Source organism: Lepidochelys olivacea (assembly GCF_965140295.1).
Source record: "Lepidochelys olivacea isolate rLepOli2 genome assembly, chromosome: 10".
NCBI lineage: Eukaryota > Metazoa > Chordata > Testudines > Cheloniidae > Lepidochelys > Lepidochelys olivacea.
In genome coordinates this window covers 48,571,183-48,584,550 of record NC_140420.1, presented here as the reverse complement: position 1 = coordinate 48,584,550, position 13,368 = coordinate 48,571,183, and the positions used below count along the sequence as shown (strand labels likewise).

General features: G+C 51.1%; 1 protein-coding gene across 1 annotated transcript; it reads right to left on the bottom strand.

The window, feature by feature from the left end:
• Positions 1 to 339: 339 nt before the first annotated feature.
• On the bottom strand, positions 340 to 12,203 carry CIMAP1C (ciliary microtubule associated protein 1C; the record flags this gene model as incomplete). The annotated part of the gene is made up of 4 exons (XM_084640928.1): positions 340 to 815; positions 9,922 to 10,032; positions 10,646 to 10,756; positions 12,086 to 12,203. The coding sequence occupies 4 exons, from the start codon at positions 12,201 to 12,203 to the stop codon at positions 340 to 342; spliced, it is 816 nt and encodes a 271-aa protein (XP_084497054.1).
• Between the last annotated feature and the right edge of the window lie 1,165 nt (positions 12,204 to 13,368).

The window sequence follows — 13,368 nt, the reverse complement described above, 5'->3', positions numbered from 1 at the left end:
TAAAACAAAGGAGCGAACCATTCAGTGATGTGAGGGGGACTACAAGACCAGCCGTGGGGGTAGCGTGAGGGTAGCAGGGGGTAGCATTGGGCAAGTGCAGTCATATCACGCTGTGAACCTCACTGACAGAAGTCAGAAAGTCTCAAGCCAAGAGCCAGATCCATAGCCCACTGAAATAAACAGCAGTCTTTTCATTGACTTTTCAGGGCTTTGAATCAGGCCTCAAGTGCACTGTACCTACTAGGACTAATATGCAGTGATATGCTGGTGTCACATGGTCACTGCCCAGCTTGGGGCCTCAGGGAAAGAAAAGACCACAGCCCAGAGTAGTGGCCTGGCTCACTCCATAACATCAATAACCAGGGGGGTGAGGTACTCGGAGTGACGGATCCCCAGGCTGAAATCCGGGGCCCTCGGCTTGGTGATGGTGACACGGCTGATCTTGTAGTCCGCCGGCCCTGGAGTAGAGTCCCTTACGAAGTTGTACTTTCTCCACATGCTGTAGGCAGGTTGCCGGTGCAAGTAGACATTCGGTTCAGGCACAACAAAGGATGCTGGGCCAGGGACTCTCGCCAGCTCCTTGGCATTGCTCCACATGTCCATTTTGGAGGCCATGCTGTAGCAGGGGGCAGATGGCTTGATGGGAAGTCTAGGTCCCAGCATCCCTGGGAGGGTATAGGCATTGGGAGCTGGGTTGGGATCATTTTCACGGTAACGAGTGCGGTCAGCCAAGGAATAAGCCGGTGCGTAGGGTTCCCCCTGCGGATGCACCTTCTCTGTGTAGTATTCAGTTGGGGCAGGTGTGCTCATCAAACCTGGGAGCCAAGAGGCAGTTTGGTATCAATGTTACTCTGGTAGGGTTGGATTCTGCCTACTTCCGAAGCTGGCTGCACCCTGAGGTGTAGGCTGGTGCCCGCTGTGGGGTCATGCAACAGGCCTTTGGCCACAGCAGACCTCACTTCAAACGTGGCTTGCATTTCAAAAGAGTTTCTGTCTTACCAGAGTGTCTCTGGCCTGGGGAAATGGTGTGGATAGAATTGAGATGGATTGGCAGAGCTGTATGCAGGGGACCAGCAGTCAGAAAGGAGGGTGCATTCGTAGAGCTGTGGGGTGGGATGCTAACAGGGGAGGGCATTGTGCATCAGCCCTGAGAATCAGTCCAGACCCTCATCTGGTGTAAATCGGTGCAGCTCCATTTCATTCAATGGCATGATACCCATTTACACCGAGGATCTAGCCCAACGTTTTTAAGATCACTTGCCTTCACTATGCCTGGCAGTGGGCAAAACTCACATATTTCAAAGTTTGAATGACATTTTCAACCATTAAATCACCGTTAGTTGTCACAGGACTTTGTCAGACATTGTGCTACCTGCAACAGCTTCTGGCACAGTCTGGTCTCTCTTTTGTCCTGCCTGTCCCCTAGTAGCCCCATCCCCTCTCCCCATTGCTGCACCAGCACTCTGCCTTCTCTTTGGATTCATGCCTTCTAGATCCCCTTATATGAGGCAAATTGTGCATTAGCTGTCTCCTGCCACCTGATATTATAAACACCTGGGGACTCCAAGAAAATCTCATGCTGCCATCACTGTTTACATGTGATTCCCTTTAGAACACATTTTCAATGAGACTCACATGTCCAAAAGCAATTTTAGAAGCCCAGAAGACAATGCACTCCTGTACCACCCCAACCCCATGCACCAGGGTTTAGATGCACTAAGAAATCTAATCCCACCCTTTGTGTTCCCTGGGGCCCATAAAGGATTCTGCCCAGCTCCCATTGAAGTCAATGAGAGCTCTATCCGTGATACAAGTCAAATATCTCCTCATATGCTGGCTAACCAAGAAGATACTAGCATATCCCTTAGTCAATGGAGAGTCACGACCAAGCAAGTCCCCTCACTATATAGTGCGGGGGCCCACCCAAAGGTGTGCTGATCCCTGGGAGCAGCCCACTGTTCTGGCTCTAGTGGAAGGGAAAGTGGCCTGTGCCAAGAAGAGGAGGAGACATCTCCTGGGACAACCCCATTTCCAGCTCACAAAGAGGAGCTGTTCCAAAGACATGGATCTGGGACATCAGACCAAGAGGGTCCAGGCACTGCCTTAGGACTCAAGGTAACTGCAGCCTTCCTGGGTGCAGGGGCTGCTCCGACCCTTGGAGGAGTTACTGAGGCATTAACCAATCAGCCAGGGCTGTCCCGTTGTAAATGTTATTGATGCTTTTCTGAAGAAACCATCTCAGTGTGTTGGATTTCCCACAGCCAGAGAGCACCGCCAGCAGGCAATGCCGACCCCTCCGACATTGCTCAGCATCCTGCTGCTCTGGGGGGCAAACAGCTGCACAGTGTTTCACACACACACACTTCTGCACAGACAAGGGGTGTTCAGGCATGGACTGGCCTTTGTGCCTTCAGTACATACCCCCTCCCTCAGGGCGAGGGCCATTCTTGGAGGGGGTAGCCAGGTCCCCAGCGTCACGCCCTGATGCCATGGCATTCAGGAGATGGATTGGTAAATGGCACATTCCCAGCCCTACTCTCTGAGCAGTGACTGCAGGGGCTCAGGGGGACACACAGCAGCCCTGATCTCCACTCCCTGTGGGGGCCTGGACGAGTCTCTGCGCTGTGGTTTTCTCACAGCCGTTCCAGCGCCCCAGGCCCCTGCAGCGTTACAGTGAAACAAGGCTCAGAAGACTGGCTGGCAGGTCAGAGCCAGAGCAGGCAGGGGCAGTGCAGAGGCCAGAGACAGCAGGCGGCACGGTACTGTCTATCACCAGTGAACCCGGGAAGAGACCCCCCTCTCCTGCCGCTCTCCCTCCAGGGTAAATGTCGCCATGGAGCAGACTCTAGGGGGTCAGGGCAGTGACACATCAGCCCAGATGGGCATGAGGCTGAGGGGGAGACACCCGCTGGGCCATGGGAATAAGGCGACGGCCGGGGACATGCGGGTTTGCTGGCAAATCCCTGTTTATTTATGCAGCAGAAGCGCGGCCCTCATTCCATCTTCATAGTAATGCACAGGCCACGGAGAGGCTTGGGCCAGGTGACCAGCTAAACAGGGTCCTGCCAAACGACCCCAAACACAAGCAGATCCAGGGAGGGGCCAGCAGGCCCTCAGCACCTCCGCTCACATGGCAGGAGGGTCAGAGGAAACAGGCCAGGCCCTGGTCTCACTGACGCCAATGGGAGCCTTGCCATTGACTGCAATGGGGGCAGGGTTTGGTCAGTACAAGGCTCATCTGGTTCCATTGCAGCCTGAGCCTTAGGGAAGCCTCCTGCCTCTGCCCATGGTGCTTGACAAGGGACAGCTGGGACCAGTGCAGTGAGTGACTCTCCAAGCACCTGCCTGCAGAGCCAAAGTGGCAGTCAGGAACCTGAATGCTTATCACCCTCATTCATCTCCGCTTTCTCCCTGGGCCTCTCTAATGGCCACATGGGCAGATTCCCAAGGCAAATCCTTATTAGAGCACCTCAGTTTTACCTTCCTACCTCTCACCTAAGAAAGCCCGAAACAATATGCCCTCCTTTGACCACACAAATAGCCCCAGCCCTGTCCCCATGACTCTCCATCATCTCCTCTCCTTTCACAGGCCTGTCTGCATCACAACGATTTAATCTATATCTGTAGCGTATGTCTTCATTTTGTTTTGTAAGCACCATTTTGGTTGTGATACTGTCCTGCGCCTTCCCTGTTGTCTCTTTGCCTCCATCTTGGACTAGGATTCCAAGAAGTGTTGACAATGCAGAGCAATCAAGGGTCATTAACCTGGAGGGCCTCCTGCTGAAAGGCAAGCACCTTGGATAATGAACTAGCTACTGCCCAGAGAAACCCATCCTTCCAGGTGAGATGGAAACCAAGCAATGGATCACCTGACAAGGGACTTGAAGTGACTGAGGATGGTCACCTGACACAGGAGACTGCAGCTTTATGAAAGGAAGCTCTCTCACCAGTCATCTTCAGAGAAGGAGAGGAAGACCCGAAGCTGAAGGCTGAGCCTGAGGAGAGGGATGCAGGAAGGACTTGGGATCCCTAAAAGGGTGGCCCAAAACCCACAGGGTAATCAGAGTGGTGAGGACACTGGAAGGAGGGATTTACATGCAGGTATTTGTTAGTTTTGTACAGATCTGTATACCTCTTGTGCTTTTTCTATGAGTAAAGTGTGTGTATGTGTGTCTGTGTGTTCAGAAACTCCTTTGCAGTGTCTGAGTGGTACCTGCTTACACTGTCACGCCATCCCTGAAGCGGGAGACAACTGGCCAGCACATGCAATTGGACCATGGGGTCAGACGTGGGGTCTGCACCTGGGGGGTTTGCCTGGAGGCCCACAAACAGTGCCTAAACTCTGCCCACCCCCAACAAGCAAGAGCCTGTGAGCCCCCAGGGTGGGGTCCAGTACAGCAGACTGGGGAGTATCTGGCAGGGTGAAATCATCAGGGTTGCAACATTCCCTCATTACTGTTATCTGGGAGCTCCCAAACACAGCACTTCCCATAGGCCATGACCAGACTGTGCTCGCTGCCTCTGTTTCTCTCTCCCTTTGAATGGGCTGCCCCTCCGAGACATCTGTGGTGAGTGAGTCAACTGGCTCCAGGCTGCTGAGCTCTTGAAGAGCGTTGTCTGTACCCTTCTTCCACACAATGATGCACTGGGAACATAAGGGCTCCTGGGACCCGACCTGCACAAGCCATCAGCTGCTTTTTATTTCCTCGCCCCCTCACTGGGACGATGAACTCTTCAAGTGAAGAAGCTAAAGCAGCAGCCCACGTAGCTCAGGCCTCTAGGCCCTAGCAGCTGCATAGAAATACAGGCAATAGCAATGCTTGGCACGGTGGCTTTTCTGCTCATCTTTCTCCCCGGCTGCCAGTTGGTTAATAAGGACCAGAGCAACTATTGCTGCTTGGGTCCAGCTGGGACATGCCACTAACTGCTCTCATTACGGGTATCAGCATCTCCCCTGGGGCTCTAGTGCTGGCCTCTCTGTCTATTCTCCTCGGGGACCTCCTGCCTTTATCTTCGCTCTTCAAAGCCCTTCTACGCAGAGCCCACCACCTCTGTTCACTTCCACAGGGGACCGATTTCATCTCTTTCTCCCTGAATGCCCAGCTCACTTCAGCAGCAGGGTCTTCACCCCTCATTGCCTCTTCCAGCAAGAGCCGTGTTTTCTCCTGAGGAACAGTTCCATTCTCTTGGTGACCCCTCCGGCTTGCAGCTCGTCTGCCCTGCTTGCTACTGACCTGCCCAGATCGAGCAGTGCTAAAGGGAGGGCATTCTAAGCAAGGCCCACATTAGGCACTGAGGGCTGGATGCTGTGCTGGCGTGACTGTCATAGGTGCCGAGTGAACGGCTGAGATACATTTGTACACCCTGCCTTAAACAGGCATCCCAGCCCTTCAGCACTGACCTTTAAGAGGCTCACTAAGTAAGTGCCACAGGCCAGATGAGTCAGTGCGCTTGGTAATTCAAACCATTAACCCCCAAAAGGGTTTGCTGGGACAGACACAGCGGGTCGTGTAATGGATAACATGACAGAGGTGTGAGAACATCAGCAAGCACAATGGTGGCACATCCTTCACCTCCCTTTGGAGTTTCACACACTCCCATGGCAGCATGGACAGAACCTTCAGCGCTGGCAACCTCTCCTCCTGGACAGCTGGGAAGGGGCAGAGGATGTCCCATCCGATGCCAGACTGAACTGGAAGGAGGACTACTTGCCCAGCAGGGGGCTAAGAGCAATAGGAGTGGCCAGAGCCTAGCAGAAGCCCCCTGAGCAAGCTACTAGATCCTTACTAGGTCCAGAAGGTCCTCAGCTCCTGCACTGCTTGGTTTGCATGTTGTTATTAGCCGTGTATACAGCACTGCAGGCCTGGAAGGACCTTAGGGAAATGTGGCAAACAAATTACAGTCCCTGCGCCAAATAGTTTATAGTCTAAAGGCACAAATTGGTGTGGTACAGTTGGGATGACGTGGAGACAAGTTTCAGAGTTTAAGGACCAGAAGGTGTCTGTTCAGGGGACAAGTCCAGCAAGGAAATAAGGGGATAGGACAGGAGGGCTATCCAGAAGGGAAAAGGAGGAGGGCCAGCAGAGTACAATGATGGAGCTGAGAATTCAGGTGGATGGAGCCAAGGAAGAAGTTGAAACTGAGCAATACCCTCTCCTATATTTCTGTATCAATGCACACCAGCTGCCACATCCCAACCCATACGTGACAGATGGGTGTCTGGAATGCCACTTAGCGCATATCTGCCTGCAGGCCAAAGGCATATTCGTGTCTGGAGATGTCATCATGCACTGTCAGCACAGGAGTAGACGAAGCTTTCTGTGCAGAGCAGGAGCCTGCTGTTTCTCTGGATGCGAGGTTGATCAAGACGTGAGGTAATCTGGCTTCCTCTTTGCAGGGTTACGCCCAGGGAAGTAGCTGTGCCCTTGTGGGCTGTGTGGTTTCTGTGGGGAGCTGGAAATGATATCATCTGGAACAGCAGGCTGTATTCTGACAGGAGCCTTGGCTTGGACTCATATTCACAAGCATCCCTCAATTACACAATCATGAGTTGTGATGTTCTATTTTTTCCCTGTGCCCTCTGGGTCCCTGAGTTGGAGGCCTTTTGGCTGAAACTCTTGGGGTATCTTCCCTCAGATTTGGTCTTTGGCCCACATGGATTGGGCGGGGGCTCTGTCAGTCCTGGAACAGAGGTGGTCACAAACTGCATGCAATCTCTTCTTCCAGGAAAATCAGCCCCACGCCAGTGCCCAGTTCCCAGGGGGTAACCGCCACAGGAACTGACTCAGAGAGCAAATTCTCCTGCGGCTCACAGGGCTCCCTCCCCAGAAGCTGCCGCCACACAGAACCTTGCCTCACCCCAAACTAACACCACATAGCATGTCTTCACAAGACCAAATGTTTGTTCACATGCTAAACAATAAAGAACTTGGAAGACTATATATAACAGGGCCACCTGCCATAACAGTCTGATGCCTATTTAACAGGCCAGGAAATTGAGCAACTGAGGTATTGAGCGCCTTGGCCAGACTCACGCAGGAAGTCTGTGATAAAGTCAGGAATTCAACCCCAGTCTCCCAGCACCTAGTCTTGTGCCTTACCCTGCAGACCAGCCTTCCTCCCTCACATGGGCACAACTATTTGAAGACATCAGAGACAGACTTGTCAGCAGTTGCTTTGCGATGCAGGACAGCCAATTCTCATGCACGGGAACCTCACGTCCCTCTCCCCACAGTTATTATAACAGAGGACTTCACTGTGGTGGTGTAGGATATCACCACTAAACTCCTCAATGGCATTGTCATTCATGGTTGCTTATCTTTAATTCCATAGCTAACCTCCAAAGTTCTCGATTATGAAACTAAAGCTACATAACCCTCTTGGATTCCTTGCCATTATTTCCACATGGTTTGGACTGGCGTTGCTGTCTGTTCATTCAGGCAGTCACATACTCAGACTCTCCAAGTCCCCCAGCTTTAGGAAGATGAGGTGTTCTGGATTTACTGAACAATCCAAATTGGCCCCTGCTGTTATCCTTTCCCATTCGTCTGCATAAACCAAACCCTACAGGGATTTACACATCTGCCCAGCTGCTTCTAACGGCTACACAGAGCCACAATGTTTCCCATCACCTGCTCCCTGAGCTGAGGCAGAGAAGGCAGCTGGATAGAGCCAACAAAATTCCAGATGTGGCTGCTGTCAACAAGCCACATGTGTTTGCGAGGGTGGGAGTAGAAGTACACACTCGCGCTCTCTGTCTCTCTAACACGAGTTGAAGTAACATATGCTAAGACTGTCAGCTCCTTGAGGCAGGGACCACCTGTTGGTCCTGTATATGTAGAGCACCTAACACAATAAGAGTCCTGGTCCATGCTCCTGGTCCTGGTCCTCTCTGGTCCTGATCCTCAGCACGATTATTATTGTTGATTGTATAATTAATAATAATGGCATTTTTGCCAGTTTACTTTATTTGTGGCCCTGTTACGTGTAGTCTTTCCTGTGCTTAGGAAAGCTAGAGGTTTCCAGTTACTGTTGCTAGTTGTCCACTGTGTGTCTGGTAAGCCTGGATAGTGGCTGGAGGGAGCGTATGCATCTATAGGAAGTTTATCAATGTAACTTTTTTCCTCCCATTAAATACATTTCTCGCCTCACCCCATGATTCCCAAAGAGGATGTGGAGGTCACATGGGAGAAGACGTGTCTGCCCTCTCTAAATAATGTTAAAAAAACAAACCACCTTAGAGTCTGATCCAAAGCCCACTGAAGTCAATGGGAATCTTTCCACTGGCCTGAAAGGGCTGCAGATCAGCCCCTGATTCACCAAGAGGAGAGGGTAAAGGTCTTTCCCGCTCATCTACCAAATGGTGGGTGTGTTGTTAAACAGGCACAAGGCAACTGGGACCCTCTGCAGAGCGTCTGTTTAATAAACATTAGGTGGATTGGGGACACGTAAGTTAGACACTGATAGCCCTGGTTAGAGCAGGGGGAAGTACCGGCAGCTGTAGCAATGCATGTGGAGTCTGGCCTCCAATAGCCCGGTTATTCAGTGACTGTCCTCCCAAATAACATCGCTAATGCACCACCGTGCTAAAATAATTCGGTTGCTCTTCCAGTCTTGTATCTCCCACAGCTCTACCAATGCACCTCTCTCTGAGCTGCTATTCCAGTGCCATGGGCCATTCCTGAACAGCACTGAAGGTGTGCAGTATGTTCCTGAGCATACTGAAGTGATGACAAACTCCGGTGGTATCATGCTAAAACAAATGCCCACTAAGGGCGAGGATGAGACCTTCAACCTCATGTCAGTTGCAGTCAATGTCGTATTGAAACCCACATCTGCAGAGAAGACAAACTAGTGCATTTACCCACTGCAACACCAAGGTCCCTAGAAGGTCTAACTACATTCTGGCTCCTTCATCCCCATGCAGGGCGAGACTTCATAAATGTCATCAGAATTCCAGCTAGGTTAGGAGATGCAGGCTCAGATCATCAGCTAGTGTAAACCAATGTAGCTCCATTATGGAGCTAGGCTAATACACACCAGCAGAGGAGCTGGCCCAGTGAGAATCAATGGGCCAGATTCCACCCTAGTGTAATGGGCTTGCCCTGGGTATGAATTTGGCCTGCTTGGATCCAATGTGTTAGTTATTTTTTGCGAAAGCACCGAGAGGGCTTGGGCTGTCGTATGCCAAGAAATTATGAAAGAGTAACTAACTCCTCCTGGTGCGAGCGTATGTGATTGTTCTCAGCACGTTCCATGCATGCTGCCTTCCAAGGTTTGTGTGGTGGGAAGCACAACAGAATCAGCTTTTCAGGGCCAGAGAGTCCATGGCAGCAAGTGGGGAGCCTGCTTTAAAAAGGAAACAGTCCCCCACCTGGTTAACAGCTGCTAGGTGGAGCAACAGCTGGTTCTGGACCTGATCCAAAACCCATTGAACTGAGATCTTTCCCAATGCATGGGTGTGCCCCTGATTAAGCTCACATGGGGCTAGGGGACTGGGAGCCAGTCAGATGGATGAGAGAGCTGCTGCCATTGGCACCAGGACAGAGGTAGGTAGCATGTGTGACAGGAACTGTGATGCCAGCGCTCAGGGTTACTGTAGGTACCTATGGGCGCACTGTCCTGGGGACCTAGTCTCCAGATTCCGCCCCAAGAATGGAACAACCAGAGAAGACAGTCCCCCAGAGAAACCTTCTAGTTTTCCCACTTAGTCCACTGGGACAGCACTTTGTGGGCTTAGGGAGTGCTGGGCAGATAGTCACACAGTGCAGACATGATCAGAAAAGCTCAGAGTTCTGTACCTCACTTAATTTTAAGGCGTTCCAAGTAACCTGTGACACTACACTCGTCTATCTGTCCATCATACCCTAACCATCATGGAATGCACTGAAATAACAGACCAGCCATGTTACTGCTACTCACTTAGACTCTTCTCTCGGTTCTGTATGCAGAAGGACGACGGCTTCCACCACCCAAAGCGGGAGAGGTGAGGGTCTATGAAGAAGGCACCAGGACTGACTGTGTCAGCCAAGACTACAAGAGAAAGGAGAAGAATTCAGTTCAGGAAGTATCAGCTCACAAGCCACAGCTGAGAGATCTGACCCTCAACTCACCATCTTGCACTGGTTTGACTTTTTTGGTCCCTCTAGCTTCCCCTAGAGCCCTTAGAACTCGGATTCTAGAGGAGCTGGGCATGATGACCACATGTCTTTGTGCTGAAGATTTCGTCCCCAACCAGGACAAAGTGCCAGAAATGGGCTGGTTCTGTGCCCATGGGCTGATAGCACCACAGGAACACTCCTGCACTCTGCTACCATTTGGGTAGGAGACATCCAAGAAGCAATGCATTTCTCCCATAGGGACTGTAGCACATGTCATTTATCCTGTAACCTTCTGTAAGTTAGGTGCTCGGTCCATGGACACTTGGGACTAAGACTATCCACATGCTCGTCAGGTGCTGAGTCCTTGGGCCTTTGAGGCTTAGTCAGGTTGTCTTTCCCTCCGACTACAGAGTTTCAAACTCATTTTGGATTTTTGTATTCTAAGGCATTGTGGGCCAGATGTTCAGCTGGTGTAAATCACTGATGTCAATAGATCGACACCAATTCACACGGGCTGAGGATCTGGCTCCATGTCTGTAACTCACTTTTCTCCGTGTGTTTTATACGCATTGTGTAGGCTGGTTCTGCAAACATGGTGAAGTCATGATTCCTGATGCCAGTGCAAGGCTGCCGGCCATATTTTCCAGCCCCTGGCCCTGGAATGCAAACGGAAATGTGAATGTACAATGTTAACATAAAGAGAGGAACGGGCCAGCCCCCCCTTTAACTTATATAAAAGGTTCAACCAGAAGAGAGTCACACCCTATGCTCCTTGTGAAGCTCCTTTCTCCTCCTACCCATGTATCATCTCAGTCCAAGACAAGGAAGCGATCTTGTGACTAATGTCCCGTAAGGTCTCTAGCCCTCCTGCCCTAAACCCCATTCTTCAGAGCTTAATAATGAGGGTAACCATCCTCTAATGACAAGGTCTTTATTCTTCCACTGGCCTTCTATCCCGTTCCCTGGCATGGTTATATAATTATGGGAGTTACCAGAAGGTTTACCCTGAAGGAGTTACCCTGACCAGAAGGTTCCTAGCCTCCTGTTCTCCAGAACTCCATGGTGTAGGTGTTACCGTCCCTAATGGAAGGTATCACCTCCTCCCTCTTGTCACTCCAGGGCACAGATGAGATAATCTCTGCTCTCTGTATCCTACAGCCCCAGATGGAAATGTGACTGCAAAGGTGACTGTCCCATACGGTTGTAGCTTTCTCACCTTTCCATCCTGGAAAGCATCTCTTCATAAGAGAAAGATTCCCCGATGGACCCCCAAATCCCAACACTCCAAGCTCTGTTGCTTGGCTGTCAATTATGGACTACTGGAAGGTCTCTGCAGGGCTCTGGCAGTGATCCATGGACCATCATTTGAGACTCACTGACCTAACAAGAAGGCCTCCAGCGCCTCTGTTTCCTACCCTCCCAGGCTGCAGATGACCTATAGGAGTTACTCCCTGGTTCGAATGCGATTACTTCAGATTTTGCACAAGCCACAGTGATAACCAGATGTAACCAATTCTCCATCAGCCTGAGCAGCCATTGGCATCCCACTAAGACAGGCACAACCTAGAGATGCTGGTTCCCTGTGAACTCTGGCTGTGGCCTACTGGACCCAGTCTGGCTCCATACATACGAGCTTCTCCACTAGTCCCTTTCCCACCCCCCAGCTCTGTCTTTCTGACTTTCTATCTAGAGCAAATCCATCTATAAAAATGCTCACTTGCCTGCCTTAGGATGAGAAGTGCTAACTATTATTAACTACTATTAGCATCAGCAGCACCATCTATCTATCCATCTGTCATCTTGGGATACTGTACTGGGTAATTCCCATTTATTCCAGGTATTCTTCCGTCTATCTCTCTGCCTATCCCCATGGTATCGAGGCAACTCTTTCACTCTAGCTGGAGCAAAGCAGGGACAAGTAGGGCTATTTCTCCCCTAACGTGGTTTAGTTCCAATGTGTTTCCCCGGGTGAGAAGTTCACTCACCCTTGATTTTGGCACTGATTGGTGGGTACTGCTTGACTCCCCCTGGTGCTGTGCCTGAGGTTCTACAGGTGCTAGGGCCATAATTGCCAGCTCGGCTGGGACCTTTAGACTTGGACATTTCCCTTGGGGGAGGCCTCGGGGAGTCTTTATAGCGTCCGTCGCCAGCTGTTACCCTGGAAACACACACCAAGAAAACAATCAATCAATCAATCAATCAATAAATAAAGCTCCACGGCACCCAGGCTTGGCTTCTTGCTAGAGGGACGAGGGCACTGATGAACCGAAAGGGCGGCATGACAAAGTCAAAGCAGCCATTTGCAAACCGTACGTGGGGAAAAGACGGGCTCTGCGTTAACGATCAGTTTGGACCAGTGACTCGCGTTGCTGCCGCTTCAACTTGGCCAAGGATTAAAAGCTTAATTTAAAAAACCAAACAAAAAACCAAACACCCGGATCCTCAAACTTGCCTTCGACTTCTTTTTTTGGACCGTAAATGGCAGCCCCTGCTCTGATTAGCCCTTTGGTTGCCAAGGGGATGACGTAAGTGTGGAATCTGGAAGGTCTGTTTATTTCCATGTTGCCATGGTGCTGGCAGAATGTTGTGGAAGGATGTGTATGGAGCCAAAGGGGGCCAGACTAGCCCCCAATATGATCCAGGGCATTAGCTCTGCATAGTGACCACTAAGGAGGAGAAAGCCACAGGCAGTTGCTGAGACACGGTCTAGCCAGGCTCCAAAGGCTGATCATGTTACCAACCATTGCTGCCGTTGTAAAAGAAAGATTTAGTAAAAAAAACAAACAAACCTTTTATGAGCCCTGCAGCCCAAGTTGTTATCAGAGAATAATATGTAGTCTGTAAAAACCCCAATAGCACTCCTCTAAAGGGGCAGGCTGCTGATGTGTCCAGGCAGCTCTCAAAATAGTTTGTCTCGAGCTAAAGAAGAAGGGTGTCTAGTGCAGTGGTTTTCAAACCGTGGGTCACGACCCAGTACTGGGTCACAGAATGTAAGGCACTTGGTTGCAGCGGCTCTGGTCAGCACCGCCGATCTTGCCGTTAAAAGTCCCATCGGCGGTGCTGCACGGCTAAGGCAGGCTAGTTCCTACTTATTCTGACACTCCGCTGCACCCTGGAAGCGGCCAGCAGAAGGTCTGGTTCCTAGGTGGGGAAGCCACGGGGCTTCGCACACTGCCCCCACTCCGAGCACTGGCTCCACCTCCCATTGGCTGGGAACCGGCCAATGGGAGCTGGTGGGGGGGTGCCTGCAGGTGAGAGCCACGCAGAC